The sequence below is a fragment of the Balaenoptera musculus genome, chromosome 1 (genome assembly GCF_009873245.2).
Source record: "Balaenoptera musculus isolate JJ_BM4_2016_0621 chromosome 1, mBalMus1.pri.v3, whole genome shotgun sequence".
In the NCBI taxonomy this organism is placed as follows: domain Eukaryota; kingdom Metazoa; phylum Chordata; class Mammalia; order Artiodactyla; family Balaenopteridae; genus Balaenoptera; species Balaenoptera musculus.
The window spans coordinates 6,273,109-6,287,043 of NC_045785.1; the positions used below are offsets into that span (position 1 = coordinate 6,273,109).

The window sequence follows — 13,935 nt, forward strand, 5'->3', positions numbered from 1 at the left end:
AGCTAAAAATAGAATTACCATATGACCCAGCAATCCCACTACTGGGCATATACCCAGAGAAAACCATAATTCAAAAAGACACACGCACCTCAATGTTCACTGCAGCACTGTTTACAACAGCCAGGTCATGGAAGCAACCTAAATGCCCATCGACAGACAAATGGATAAAGAAGATGTGGCACATATATACAATGGAATATTACTCAGCCATAAAAAGGAACGACATTGGGTCATCTGTAGAGACATGGATGGATCTAGAGACTGTCATACAGAGTGAAGTAAGTCAGAAAGAGAAAAACAAATATCGTATATTAACGCATACATGTGGAACCTAGAAAAATGGTACAGATGAACCAGTTTGCAGGGCAGAAATTGAGACACAGATGTAGAGAACAAACGTATGGACACCAAGGGGGGAAGTGGCGGGGGGTGTGGTGGTGGTGTCATGAACTGGGTGATTGGGATTGACATGTATACACTGATGTGTATAAAACTGATGACTAATAAGAACCTGCTGTATAAATAAGTAAATAAAATTAAATTTTTTAAAAAAAGGGCCATCACCTTATTCCTATTCACTGTAGTGGTGTGAATATGGGGAGGGGGCAGGAAGGGGGGGGGAGGCAGCAACGGTGGTGGCAGCTGTGGTAGCAACACAAGCATTAACAGACACACACTCATCCCACCGTATTAGAGAGACTGGCAAGAAAAGAACAACATCTAAGGCTGCATACACCAAATGTTACACGATACGGAAGTAAAGCTTTTTTAAAAACTGTAAGAACTGTAAAGAAAAATATAAACACCCAAAAAGCATAAGAAGAATGCTGGCCAAACATATTGGCCACTAACTTAATGACCGTAATTCCTAACACAGTTCCTAAGATTGTCTTAGATGAACAGGTTGACCAAAAAATACAGATGTTGTTAAGATAACTACACCTACATAAGACTGTAGACTTGGACTTTGAATTCATAACAGTGATAACATAACATAACACTGATAAGCTATGTGCCAGGCACTTTCATATCGTTCGCTTTCAATCTTTCTAACAACTGTGAGAAATATTCACCCCCATATGACCCATGAGAAAACAGAGGTTCAGAGAAAGGAAGGAACTTATCCAACGTCACAGCTTGTCCAATGTCACTTATTAAGTAGAATTTGAACCATATCATCTAGCTCCAAATCTAGTTTTCTCTCTTACCACAGATGCCACTCATTTAATTCAACATATTTATGCCAGAGGCCCATTGGTCAGACACTCTCCTGGGAACTGAGGACACGGTCTGTGCTCCAGAAGCTTAAAGTGCAATAAGGAAGACAATCAATCAAATAGTCACAAATAAATGCACAGTTCAAAGAACTCTGATAGAAGGTCTAATTATCCCAACTAAATTAAAATGAACTGTTTTAGCTTAGATCCAAAGTATCACAGAGCATACATATAAGAGACTAGATTCGTTTTCTTTCAGATTTGCTTTAAAGAAATGTTCAACAACCTGTCACCTACCCTGTCAGAAACTCCTCAATACAGATGACTGTCAGCTTGGGAGGAGATGCACAAATGCACAAATTATTTCAAATCTCCCTTTACCCCGTATTTTCTATTTTCTCTCTCGTTTTGTCAGACAGTTGTTTCACAGCTTTAGAATGAACGTCTTTCTGGTGGAAGGACGACGTAGTTCAGTAATGACCAAAATATAAAACAAAAAGCGAAAAACGAATTCAGAAGGAAAAAGGATCAGGACCAATGAACAACCGAAGAATCACAGACATGGTGAATATCAGGCTGTAGGTGTATCAGTGTGTTTCAATTAATTCTTAAGCTAACACACCAGACAAGAGTCTAGGAAGTGGTCAAAAGCAGGGGTACGTTATGAGCGGATTCCCAGACTCTGCAAAATTTATGTTGACAGAGGAACACTTTAAATGTAAGGATCAACCTCAGATTCTGATTCAAGATGCTGATGTAATGACAAGAAAAGCTAATAACAGGATAATATTTGGGGGAGCTTTTACTTTTACATTCTTTTGGAAACACACACTGTCTCTCTTCACCAGCATTTCCTGATACTCAGAAGCCCAGCAGGAGGGGAACAAGAAGCCACAATGAAGCTAATCATCCTCTTTCCAATGTCCACGCCACCCGGGCCCTAGACAACATCCCCAGACAAGGGAACAACTTCCTGTACACTGCGCCTTCACCTCTACCGCCACCAGACAAGCCTGGAAGCCCCAGAGCGGAAGGCGGCTGGTCAGCGAATAACCTTCCAAAAATATTTTCCTAAAACGGGAAAATGTAGTACAAATGCATGGCACGTAAGATAGAGCTCTAGTGACTCACTTGAGCGGATCTGAAACATAGGAACTCGGCTCTTAACAACAAAGGGTCCCCACAGACCCCGGTGGCAACGACCAGTCCTCGCCGTCGAATCAGGTGGCTGCACGCGAGCTCCACAGACCACCAGCCAGCCGAGCGGGCGGACCCGGGCAGAGCTGATTCGGCTACCGGTATAGCCTCCTGTTCACATCTCATTTGCCAAATGTAAAAGAAGTTTAAGAAGAATTAAAGATTCTACAACAGAAAGGCAGTTCCACAACTGTTTTCCTAACAAGTATTCCCGACTCAAACGGTGGGCTTCTGAAACGAGGCAGAAACTTGAGTCCTGCAGGGCTCCCAGCACGGGCTGTGGTGTCCAGCTCCTCCAGTCTAGAGAAAGGGTGACTTCACACTCCCAGGAGAGGAGTAGAAGGAAGAGTAAAGGTGCTTCTAAGTGAAGTGAAAGATGGCAAGTTCCAGAAGCAATGCTACGTGGCATGGGGAAAAGTAAAAGTGGTTATCTGCCCCAAACTCCCAAAGGCAATGTTCAAATAAATGTGATCAAAAGGGGAGGACAGCCCTCACAGAAATGGAAAAGAGAATTAAAAATCGTAGGTAATAAGTGTAATAACCCTAAATTATCCCCGTATAATTCACCTCCTTAATCACAATCCCCAAATCAAACCTGCCAGAAGCCAGATTACACTTCAGTAACATTTTCGGTGGCTATAATGCATCATTAGCCTTCCTAAACTTCCGCCAAAATCAGGGGCCTCCTCAGACAGGAGTTAACCATGCACAGCTCCAGATTCACATACAACGAAGGGCTCACATGAAGAACTTCTCCCTCTATCATCAGCGTGCAGTAAATTTCTTCCCTATCCTCTGAGAGTTTCTCATTTGCACATTCTTCTATATTGTATGCTTCCTTTCATCCTCACAAAGACACAAAATTTAAGTGTCACTTCAAAATTTTTTCCAACTTCTATCAGAAGAAAAAAGGGGAGAGGAAACAAAAAGGGACAATTAATATAATTCAAAAACTTCACTTAATAGCTACTTGGGGAAGAATTCAACTTGTCCTAAATCTGCGTATTATGATTGGCTCCCTAAGTTAACTATGGTGAGAGCCATCTGTCTGAGCCCAGTCTGCAAACAGGACACACAAAAAGCATAACTGCCCCTCACAGAAAAGACTGGTGCCCGGTCCCATCAAGCAGTGGGCACAAAACCTGGCCTTGTAGACGCCTCCACCTTCTCAGGCATCAACTCCTCCTGTCACTCCTCTCCTACAGAACTCGCAAGTCACACAACAAAATACACATACACAACAAATGGCACCTTTTGCTAAAACAAACAGAACGAACAAAAAAACCTGAAACCTCAACTTCTAACACAAATGTCACAGCAAACAATTTTTTTTTTAATTGCCAAGAAATTTTCCATAAGCTCCAAAAGACAGGATGGACTTGGAAGCAATAGAAAATGATGTGACATAACCTTTCATTTCTTAAAAAATCCATTTTAAGGTGATACTGTTGCAACCATAATCCATAACTGTTCCCTGCATAGGTCAAAACGTATGCACTATTTCAGGCTTCAGAAAAAGATCACAAGAATTATAATTTGCTCTGGCAAACAGGCTCTCAATCAAAACAAGTTCCACCCACCTTCAAAGCAACCAATAGCTGCCCACCTACCACCCTTCCTAAATCGTCCAAACAGAGCCGCTCGGGGGCCCAGGCGTCCCGACCAGCCCCACACAGCCCGGCAGCCTACAGGTTTGCTCTGCAGGTGCCTGAAGGCAAACAGGCTCGGCACCCGGCACCCAGAAAGACTCGGGTTGAAACTGCACCCGGAGAGGAAGAGGTGAGGGAAAGGGGAAGAGGACAGGGACCAGAGGGACCACGACGCTCTGCGTTTGCTTAATGCATCTCTGAGTAGACCCCGTTCCGTTCTCAGCTCTGATCTCACGCTTTGCACCACCACCTACACGGCCAGCCAGGGCTGAAATTCAAGGCTCGCAGGAACATGCACTATGAATGATAAAATGATTCATGAACATCCTCAGAAGTGAGAGAGTGCAGCAAAACCATCACACTCTTTCAGTGAGGCCGGAGGAAGACAGCCTACCTGCAGGGGCTGAATGCATGGTCCATGCCTAACAGAGGCCCTGGTGAGTGTAGCTGCGCCCTGAGCCTCCGCTTACTGTGCAAACTCTGCCCTTTCTACTCTAGCAACTCAAAATGGAGGCACATGCGGTCTGAGAGACCTTGCAGAGCTCGCACTGAGCTTGTGCTGTGACCTAAGCCTTCACGCAGGACGCAGAAACTCCCCCTCACACTGACAGGACTGAGCATGTGCTGTGACCCTCCCTCATCCATACACTGTCTCTCAACGCAATCAATCTCAACCCTGCTGTTTCCGTAAATAAAGCCCAGCCAACAGAGGAGGCAGCTTCTCCCGGCAGACCAAGCTAGTGTGCAGGGAAGTGGGGCCGCAGAAAGGGGATCCCAGACGGCCAACACCAGGGAACTCGCAGGCCGAGCCACTGAGAGGCTGCAGACAAACGCCCTGCTCTGTGAAGACAACAGCAAGTTCTGTTTTGTCTTTTTAAAAAATAAATAAATAAATTATGGTTTTAAACAGAGAGATCATCAAGAAGGAACGGAATGAAAAACCCCAGATATGAATGACTATACGTAAGATTAGCAAACAGAAATACTGCAGTCTATTTAAAAACATAGCAGTAGCTACCTAAGGGAAGCAACCCCGCAAATTTCTTTTTGAAAACTTTAAACATTTGGAAAAAGGTCACACGAACAATCCTGGCAAAGTTATGGAGTACTGGGTACCACTGCAGCCACAAACACAGTGCGGCTGGTACAGCAAGCAGAGTATCTGAAGAAAACTGGATTTTATGCAAAGAGCTTAATCTCCCTTAGATAAGACGTTCCACAATTGCTTAAATAATAAATAAAAACATCTCCTAAAGAGATACTAACCCAATCAGAGGTGTATAGCATAAGGAATGTACTCCTAACAATAAAAAGGGCATGAAAGTTCAAATCAAGAGCCCAAAGAACACCCTGCCAACAAATACCCAAGTACCTAAAAAAAAATCTCACTTTAGGCCTCTTGATTCAGAACTCTAGGCAATTCTCTGTAACATTGCCCATGAAGCTAAATTCATTTAAAAATTTAATCGGAAGCAATTTCTAAAGCCACATTAGCAAGACCACACCACCCTAGTCATACTGAGCACTACAAACTATTCATACTGCCCAAGCACCAGCCAAGACATTTTCTGTTAAAATCCTTCAAAACACATTTTATGCTCTCTCCCCCAACCTCCACCTCCAACAACAGGCAAGCTGGTCTCTGTCAGCCATATAAGAAATCCTAGTTCTGGATGTATACGTGGGCTGAGTTTCCATTTGCAAACCAAGAAATAATTCTGTATAGTTATAATTTAAAAAGAAAAGAAAGACCATGAAACTCCCCCAAATTTACAAAGGACAAGAGAGGGTAGGAAAGAGCAGCGCCAATTCTGTTTCCCACAAATGTAACGGAATGAGAAGAAATTAAAACCTGCTTAAAAGGATACTCAGCGTCCTCAAGATTCCTAAAGTAAACGCAGGACCCATTCCACTTTCTTGGAGCCCGTTTATGCTTTCAGATAAACTAAATTGAGACTATGATTAAATAAAAAAACTCTCATCATGCTAAAAAATGTAATTTACACAAGAAATGCCAAATACACTTAAACAAGTTTCACCTTTGACCCAGCACATGAAGCAAGCATCCACAGGTTGGAATATCGTCTTCCCGGCTGGTACGTAAGACAACATGTCCCCAGAAGTGTGTGACTAGAAACAGCCCAGAGAAAAAGACTTTCTAAAAACAAGAGCAACTGAACTAGAACCTAGCAGCAAATAGCATGAATATGACCACCAAACTGTTTCCTTCAAAAGTGCATTAAAAAAAAAAAAAAAAACCACCAGAAGCGAGATGACGAAGGGAGCATCATCGTTTGGAAAGCGTTGGAATGAGACGCATACGTGTGCCGCCGCTGTGGCTCTAAGGCCTACCACCTTCAGAAGTCCACCTGTGGCAAATGTGGCTCCCCTGCCACGCGAAAGAGAAAGTGTAGCGGGAGTGCTAAAGCTGAAAGACGAAATAGCACCGGGACCGGTCGAATGAGGCACCTAAAAACTGTATACCGCAGATTCAGGCATGGATTCCGTGAAGGAACAACACCTAAACCCAAGAGGGCAGCTGTTGCGACATCCAGCTCCTCTTAAGGATTTCAACCATGAGTCACGCAATATATGTTCTGGTTTAAAAAAACAAAACAAAACAAAACAAAACCACCAAGCCCTTTCACACGTAAATAGCTTACTTGGAGAACTCAGCATAAAATAATTTAATAAATTCATCTTTACTCTGAAAAACCACAGTAACTGTTCCATGGAGCACAGCATAACACCGGTTACTGGGATAGCAAGTCAGCAAATGGGGACTCTAAGCTCAGTCCCACAACATGCCCCAAGTGACCCTAAGGGCAAGTTACCAACAGCCTACAGCCTGTTCCCTGTGCTACTGGATCCCAGCTGTGACCCGGCCTACTGCGACACGCTCTTCATTGTCGCTCCTGACGCTGTCTCCTCACAGCCGTCCTTTACACCACTTGGACAGACAGCCCTTCTCCGGGGACCCCTCAGCGGCAGCACACCCCAGAGCTCACTGCCAAGACCTCTTCCCTCCCACGTGGAGAACGCGTCTTCTCTACCGCAACTCCAACCAGATCCTCTCTGAGACGCCTCTTTCCTAGCAGCGGCTTGGAAACCTCAGACAACTTTGTTCTCCTCCTGCTGCCCCTCAGCTCGTCACACCCTTCTCTGGGGTGCCTCAATTCTCGTAAGAGATGGTAAGCTCTTTAGGGTCAAGGAGAGTATCAAAATCACCTTTATTGGAACCCCCCAACTCTCTTGTTTTGTACTTCAAAAAAAAAATCTGATGCACCAAGAAGAGCATAATATCACTTACACATAATTTATACATAAAAGAATTACATAAGCTAAATCTAATCATGAGGAAACATCAAACAAACCAAATTGAATAATATTTGAAAATATACTCTTCAAAAATGTCAATATCATGGGGAAAAAAAACAAAAAAAAGGTTAGGAAACATATTATGAAAACAAAGAGAGGCGAAGGATATGAAAGCGATACAACAACTAAACACCAATGCATGATCATGGCGGGGGGGGAATTACTATGAAGGTCAATATTAGAAAAACTGGCAAAACGTGAGTGTGGACTGTATTAGACTACATGGTATTACATCGATGTTAACTCTCCTGATTTTGATAACCATACTATGGTTATGTACGAGAATATCCTTGTTCTTGGACATTTAAATATTTAGGAGAAAAGAAGCTTGATATCTGCAATTCACTCCTAAATGGTTCAGGAAAGGAAAATAGTATAGAGAGGATAATTAAGCAAAGATGGCAAACACAGAAAATAATGGGCAAAAACAGAAATAATAAAGCAAATCTGTAATAAGGTTTAAAAGATAATACTACATAAACTAAAGTCAATGCAAATAAAATAATAAAGCAAATATGGCAAAATGCTAACAATTGGTGAAATGGGTGAAAGATACACGAGAGTTCTATGTACTAACCTTATAACTCTTTTCTAAGTTATGTACATGAAATTCCAAACTAAAAATTTTTCAATATATAAAACAAAAAATATTTATACTAGCCTTCAATCATCAATCTTCATGGAATCTGGAGACTAGACACACCAGTGGCAATGAGTGACCTGCCTGCCCACCTGCTTCCATAGTGCTCTAATCCCCAAACTGAATCCACTTAAGACCCAGCTAGCTCTAAATTCAATCCAACCTCAGAATATGCAATCAGCCCTCCTCCTCATCAGAGAAAATCAAGGAGCCCTAAAACCTGAAAATTAAGTGAGCCAGTGTGCCACTTTTAACCATACATTTCAATTCTAGAAACGGGCTCTGTTTCCCCTGACCAATCCCTGTCTTGAGCTGAGGACACCTTGGAACTTTACTCAGTACTTACAGGCCTCCAAGACCCAGGACTTATTTTTTCCACTGGTTGTCTTGAACACTAGATGTTTCCTTACTGAACAACCTGCCTGGACCTCACTCCTGCCACCATATTGCCCTAACTTGTCATCTGGCTGCCGGCAGGGATATGCATGCAACTTGCACGTGGGTTGCCCTAGTGCTTCCTTCTGAGGCCTACTGCTAGGTCTCCCCCAAAGTCCGGTGATCCCGGGATATCTACAATGCCTCTGGATTCTAGACCTCCCTCTCTCCTCCAATTAATCCCTAGTGAACAACAAGTGAAGGATTAAAACTTCTAAATACATTAAAGGGGAGCTGAGCAGGTGAAATGCATATATTATACTAATAGATTCTTTCTAAAATTATAAAGGTTTATTATATAAAAACCGACTGAATCATCACTCTGCCATTATAATACTTACTGTTTAGTGAGCAGAAAATTTATGTTTATCAAAGGTAAAGTAATAGCTGCAACATGGAAATTTCCTGGATTTAATTTTGAAGTGTTTTCTACTCTCCAGAAATAGAAAAATGTTTTATTTACTAACAAGAAGTTATAACAGGGCTTCCCCAGTGGCACAGTGGTTAAGAATCCATCTGCCAATGCAGGGGACACAGGTTCGAGCCCTGGTCCGGGAAGATCCCACATGCCACGGAGCAACTAAGCCCATGCACCACAACTACTGAGCCTGTGCTCTACAGCCCGTGTGCCACAACTACTGAGCCTGCGCTCTAGAGCCCACGAGCCACAACTACTGAAGCATGCGTGCCTAGAGCCTGTGCTCCGCAACAAGAGAAGCCACTGCAATAAGAAGCCCACGCACCGCAATGAAGGGTAGCCCCCGCGCAGCAATGAAGACCCAACGCAGCCAAAAATAAATAAATAAAATAAATAATTTTTTTAAAAAGTTATAAAGCAAAAGTAGCAATAAAAAGTTAACATTCAGGAAACTCTAGAGAAAAACACTCACTGGAAAAAAGATATTCTATTTGACTTTTAATTAGTACTAACTTCCCTTCGAGTGAAAAGGTTTCAGAAACAGCTTGTTTAAATTTTATTTTGAAATTGTCCCTGGTGTGTGCAAATGGAACTGAGCTTTATATTTATATTGATCTTATATCCAGCAAGCATGCTGATTTATCTTACCAGTTCTAACCATTTGTTCACATATTTTCTCAGATTTTCTACGGTAAAAATTATTGTACCATCTTTAATAAAGGTTCATTTCTTCATTCCCGATCCTCATATATTTTCATGTCTTAATGGTCATGGGAATCTTTCTATTGTCCCTGATTTTAGAGAGAGTATTTCCAACACTCTGCCTTTAAGTACGGTGTTTGCTGCAGGTGTTCAGTAAGTATTCTGTCAGAATAAGGAAGATGCACTCTACAGTTAACTTGCTAAGAAGCCCCCACCCCGCAAGTACTGAATGGGTGTTGAATTTTATCAAGTGCTTTTTCTACATCAGGATGACTGTATATACTTTCTTCTTCAATATGTAAAAAAATGGTAAAATATGTTAACAGATAAATTATTATTAAACCATTCATGTATTCTATAAACCCAACTTGAACAAGTATATTTTTAATGCTTTGCCAGATTCCATTTCCCAATATTTTATTTAAACATTTTACATGCATGTTCGTAAGTAAAACTGACCTATAAATCTTACTTTTCAATCTGGTTTTGGAATAAAGGTTTTACTTGCCTCATAACTTGGGGAGCCTATACCTTCTTTCTCTGTTTTCTAGAACAGTGCTGGAATTCACCTGTAAAGCCTGAGTCTGGTTTTTTTCTTTTTGTTCTAATGAGAAGAAAAGGAAATGTCCTGTACAAATTATGAAAACTGCTTTTAAAGGGAGAAGGCATGTTTTTTTTACCCACTTCCTCTTTCTTCCAGCCTTCAAACTGGATGTTACGGCTACCATTCCATCACCTCCTTGAGCACAAGGTCACGGCTGAAGTTAAGGGTATAGAGGTGGCCCCTGGTATCTGCAGAGCCCAATACCAGCCTAGGATTGCTTCCTTTGAAACTCTGCTTATATGAGAGAGAAATGAAAGTTCTATTTTGTTCAAGCCTATTATATCGTCTCTTTCTGATAGTTCTAGCACTGAAGTTCTTAAATGTGTATCTTACCATTTATTTTATCTGATTCAAGTTGAAGACACATAGTTTCCTCCAACATTTTGTCGTTTTTGACAGTGAGCTCAGCATTCAAAGATATTTTATCTGTATATACCCTACAGGTTCTTGAATGAGGGTGTGTCCTTCCTCCAAAATTGTACATGTTTCTGTCAGGTGTCCAGGGCAGCTCACTGGCACGAGACCACTTTTTATATTATCTTCTCATCCTGGAGTTCTTGTATTTTTCCTTTTTCATATATAATAATTTATTTGTTTGTTTGTTTGCTTGTTTTTGACTGCATCGGGTCTTCGATGCTGCGTGCGGGCTTTCTCTAGTTGTGGCGAGCGGGGGCTACTCTTCATTGCGGTGCTCAGGCTTCTCACTGCGGTGGCTTCTCCTGTTGCGGAGCACGGTCTCTAGGCACATGGGTTTCAGTAGTTGTGGCGCGCGGGCTCTAGAGCGCAGGCTCAGTAGTTACGGTGCATGCGCTTAGTTGCTCCGCGGCATGTGGGATCTTCCCGGACCAGGGCTCGAACCTGTGTTCCCTGCATTGGCGGGCGGATTCTTAACCACTGCGCCACCAGGGAAGTCCCTCTCGTATTTTTCAAGAGTGCAAATTCAAGCCCCAATTGTCTTGGGGGCAAGGCCCAAAGTTATGAGTTATAAGGGGAGTTCTCCTTCTATTCCTCCTCTTCTTTTTTTGGTCTGGAGTCCCAAACCCAGACAGGTATCCCTGTCATTTTCTTCTAGTTCCAGATATGTTACCTAGTTCACCCTTCCACCAAAAGAATTGGCCTTCGATGATTCTAACTTTATACAGGCTCTCAGCTCCAACTCCCTAAACCCTTGAGATCAGGACCCCATCTCCTGTACCGGGTGGGTGTTAAAACCAAAGACGCCGTGTGAAGAAGACGAGCAAATGGCCCGACCCCTCTCACCGCAGGCTGCTGAACTTTTCAGTTTCTCTTAATTCTTGCGAGTTCAGCTCTGCATTTAAAAGATTTGTTGTATTTTATTCAGTATATGTTTACTGGCAAATGGTTTTTGGAATTATCAAATCTTGGTTTTGGTCCTATTTTACTAAAGTTCTTTCATCTTCAGTCAGCTGTGTTTCCAAATATACACATACTCTCATCTCAACTGTCTCCAATACTTGCCATCACAGGTCAATGTTCTGAGAGTGCAAATGTGATGACAGAGGAAAAGTGAACAAGAAAATGTTCGTATCCAGCTCTAGCTTCTCGCCCCCAAAAGCTATACAAAGACAATGAGCTGTGAGGAGTAGAAAAGTTGACTTCACTAAAACAGAAGTGAATTTTGAAATGTCTCAAATCCAAATTAACTGAAATAAGGGAGATCTAGATTGTCACTTTACAGCTGAAGTATAAATATCTACGTTGAAAAAAGATGGTCACGATGTTATTTGACCATGTTATTTAAATAATGGAAAACCCATAGATGTTCAATAATATGAGAACAGATAAATTATGGGACATCCATATGATGGTGTATACAGGGTGCTCATTACAAATGTTTGTAAAACGTTTAATGACATGGTGCTATGTTCAAAACAGAAGAAGATGAACGAATAGAGGAATGCGTGATTATCTGTACATTATGTATAAACAATATTTTAATTATAATCTTAAAACATACACATATACCTATACAGCTGCACAAGGATGTATATTCAAGGAAAAACACAAATATAGGTTATAGAACTATTATAACAGTTTGCTTCTTTAATTTTTGAATTTGTCAAGTTATTTTCTGGTAAGCACGTGTCTTTTTCTTCATTATAAAGACTAAAAGTTATCTTCTAACACAGCCAGAAGAAAATATGTTGTATATGAATCAATCTACGATGAAATCATAGATGTTAAGAGCACAGGGTTTTCAGTCAAACAGGGTTGGGATTTCCTGTTTACTAACCTTAGGCAGCTATTTAATATAACATCGATTTTCCTTTTCCTCATTTATAAAATAAAGATAATACCAACCTCAATGAGCTTTTACGGGAATTAAAAAATTAAACAATCTAGGACAGAGTAAGCATTCACTTCATGGTAGTAGTAGCTGTTATCGCATACATCTTGAGCAGATGATGTCACAAATTTGATTCCTTGAGGTGGGCACTAAGAAATATCAACAGATAAACCTACTAAAAATACAGCTTAAGATGTCAAAATCCATCCATGTGTGGGAGAGAGCAGAGTCTGGGATAGGAAATTGGAAGTAAAGATATTAAGGACAATGAGATGAGGTTTTCTACTATTAAAGGTGAGAATTACAAATAAGGGAAAAGGGAAAAAAACTTGCAGGAACCTTGTATTATTGAATTAGAGTTGGAAAATTTGCTATGAACGCATGGATACACATACACACAGATATGGAAGTAGATGTGAAAGTGTGCATTACCTCCCTTCCCCTCAGCCCCCAAGCTCTGTTCACGCAGAAGGCCTGAGAACAGTGACACAAAGTAATGAGCACACCGAGCACCAGATCTGGGTTCCTAAGTATCATTCTCCAAAATTTGGCACAATCTGACCTCAAAATGGTAGTAACAGATTATAAACAACTGGATAAAATTGGCAGCCATTAGTCCACCCTGCCATAAATACATGAATAATTCGAAGTTTGATGAGGAAGAAGGCATCTACAGGGTCTCAAAGCAACTGCCTACAGAATGGTCATTAAGGGACGTGTGGACACGGGTGGGGGTGGGGTGATGAACTGGGAGACTGGGAGTGGCGTTATGTGCACGACCAGGTGTAAAACGGATAGCTGGTGGGAACCTGCCGTATAGCACAGGGAGCTCAGCTCAGTGCTCTGTGGTGACCCAGATGGGGGTCCAAGAGGGAGGGGATTCATGTATATATATATAGCTGATTCACTCTGTTGTACAGCAGAGACTAACACAGCATTGTAAAGCAACTATAACTCGATTTTTTTAAAAAATTATAAAAGGAAAATGAGAAATTGTACAATTGCAAAGCCTGGCAGACACCACCTTTTTCAACGTATCACAGTGAACATTACCAGCAGTGGGACAAACTAGAATTGTGTAGCACCTAACGGATGCAGGAAAAAGAACACATGACTTTTGTACTGTCCCTGTCAAAGATATACGATATAAATGCAATGATAAGGAAACATCGTAAATGCAAACTGAGGGACAGTCTACAAAATAATTAGCCTATATAATCTTCCAAAGTACCAACCTCATGAAGTGAAGGAAAGACTGAGAAACTTTTCCAGATTGAAGAAGACTAAACACACATATGACAACCAAATAACATAATGCTGAACTGGATTCCTTTTGCTATAGCCTTTTGTTATAAAACTTGAGTGGGGTCTGAGAATTCCAGGGCAA

The 13,935-nt window shown here is 41.5% G+C and overlaps 1 protein-coding gene across 8 annotated transcripts in view; it reads right to left on the bottom strand.

Annotated features, from left to right (window-relative positions):
• RERE (arginine-glutamic acid dipeptide repeats) overlaps window positions 1-13,935 on the bottom strand; it is a 420,307-nt gene that overhangs the window by 139,620 nt on the left and 266,752 nt on the right. The window contains exon 1 of one of the 8 annotated variants that reach the window (XM_036846213.1): window positions 6,326-6,431. The exons of 6 other annotated variants lie outside the window; for them this stretch is intronic. In XM_036846213.1, coding sequence (XP_036702108.1) covers window positions 6,326-6,354 — 29 coding nt within the window. In that variant the 5' untranslated portion in view covers window positions 6,355-6,431. Of the gene's footprint in view, window positions 1-4,457; window positions 4,574-6,325; window positions 6,432-13,935 lie in introns of those variants that run through there. One more of the 8 variants, XM_036846221.1, reaches the window with a different exon arrangement.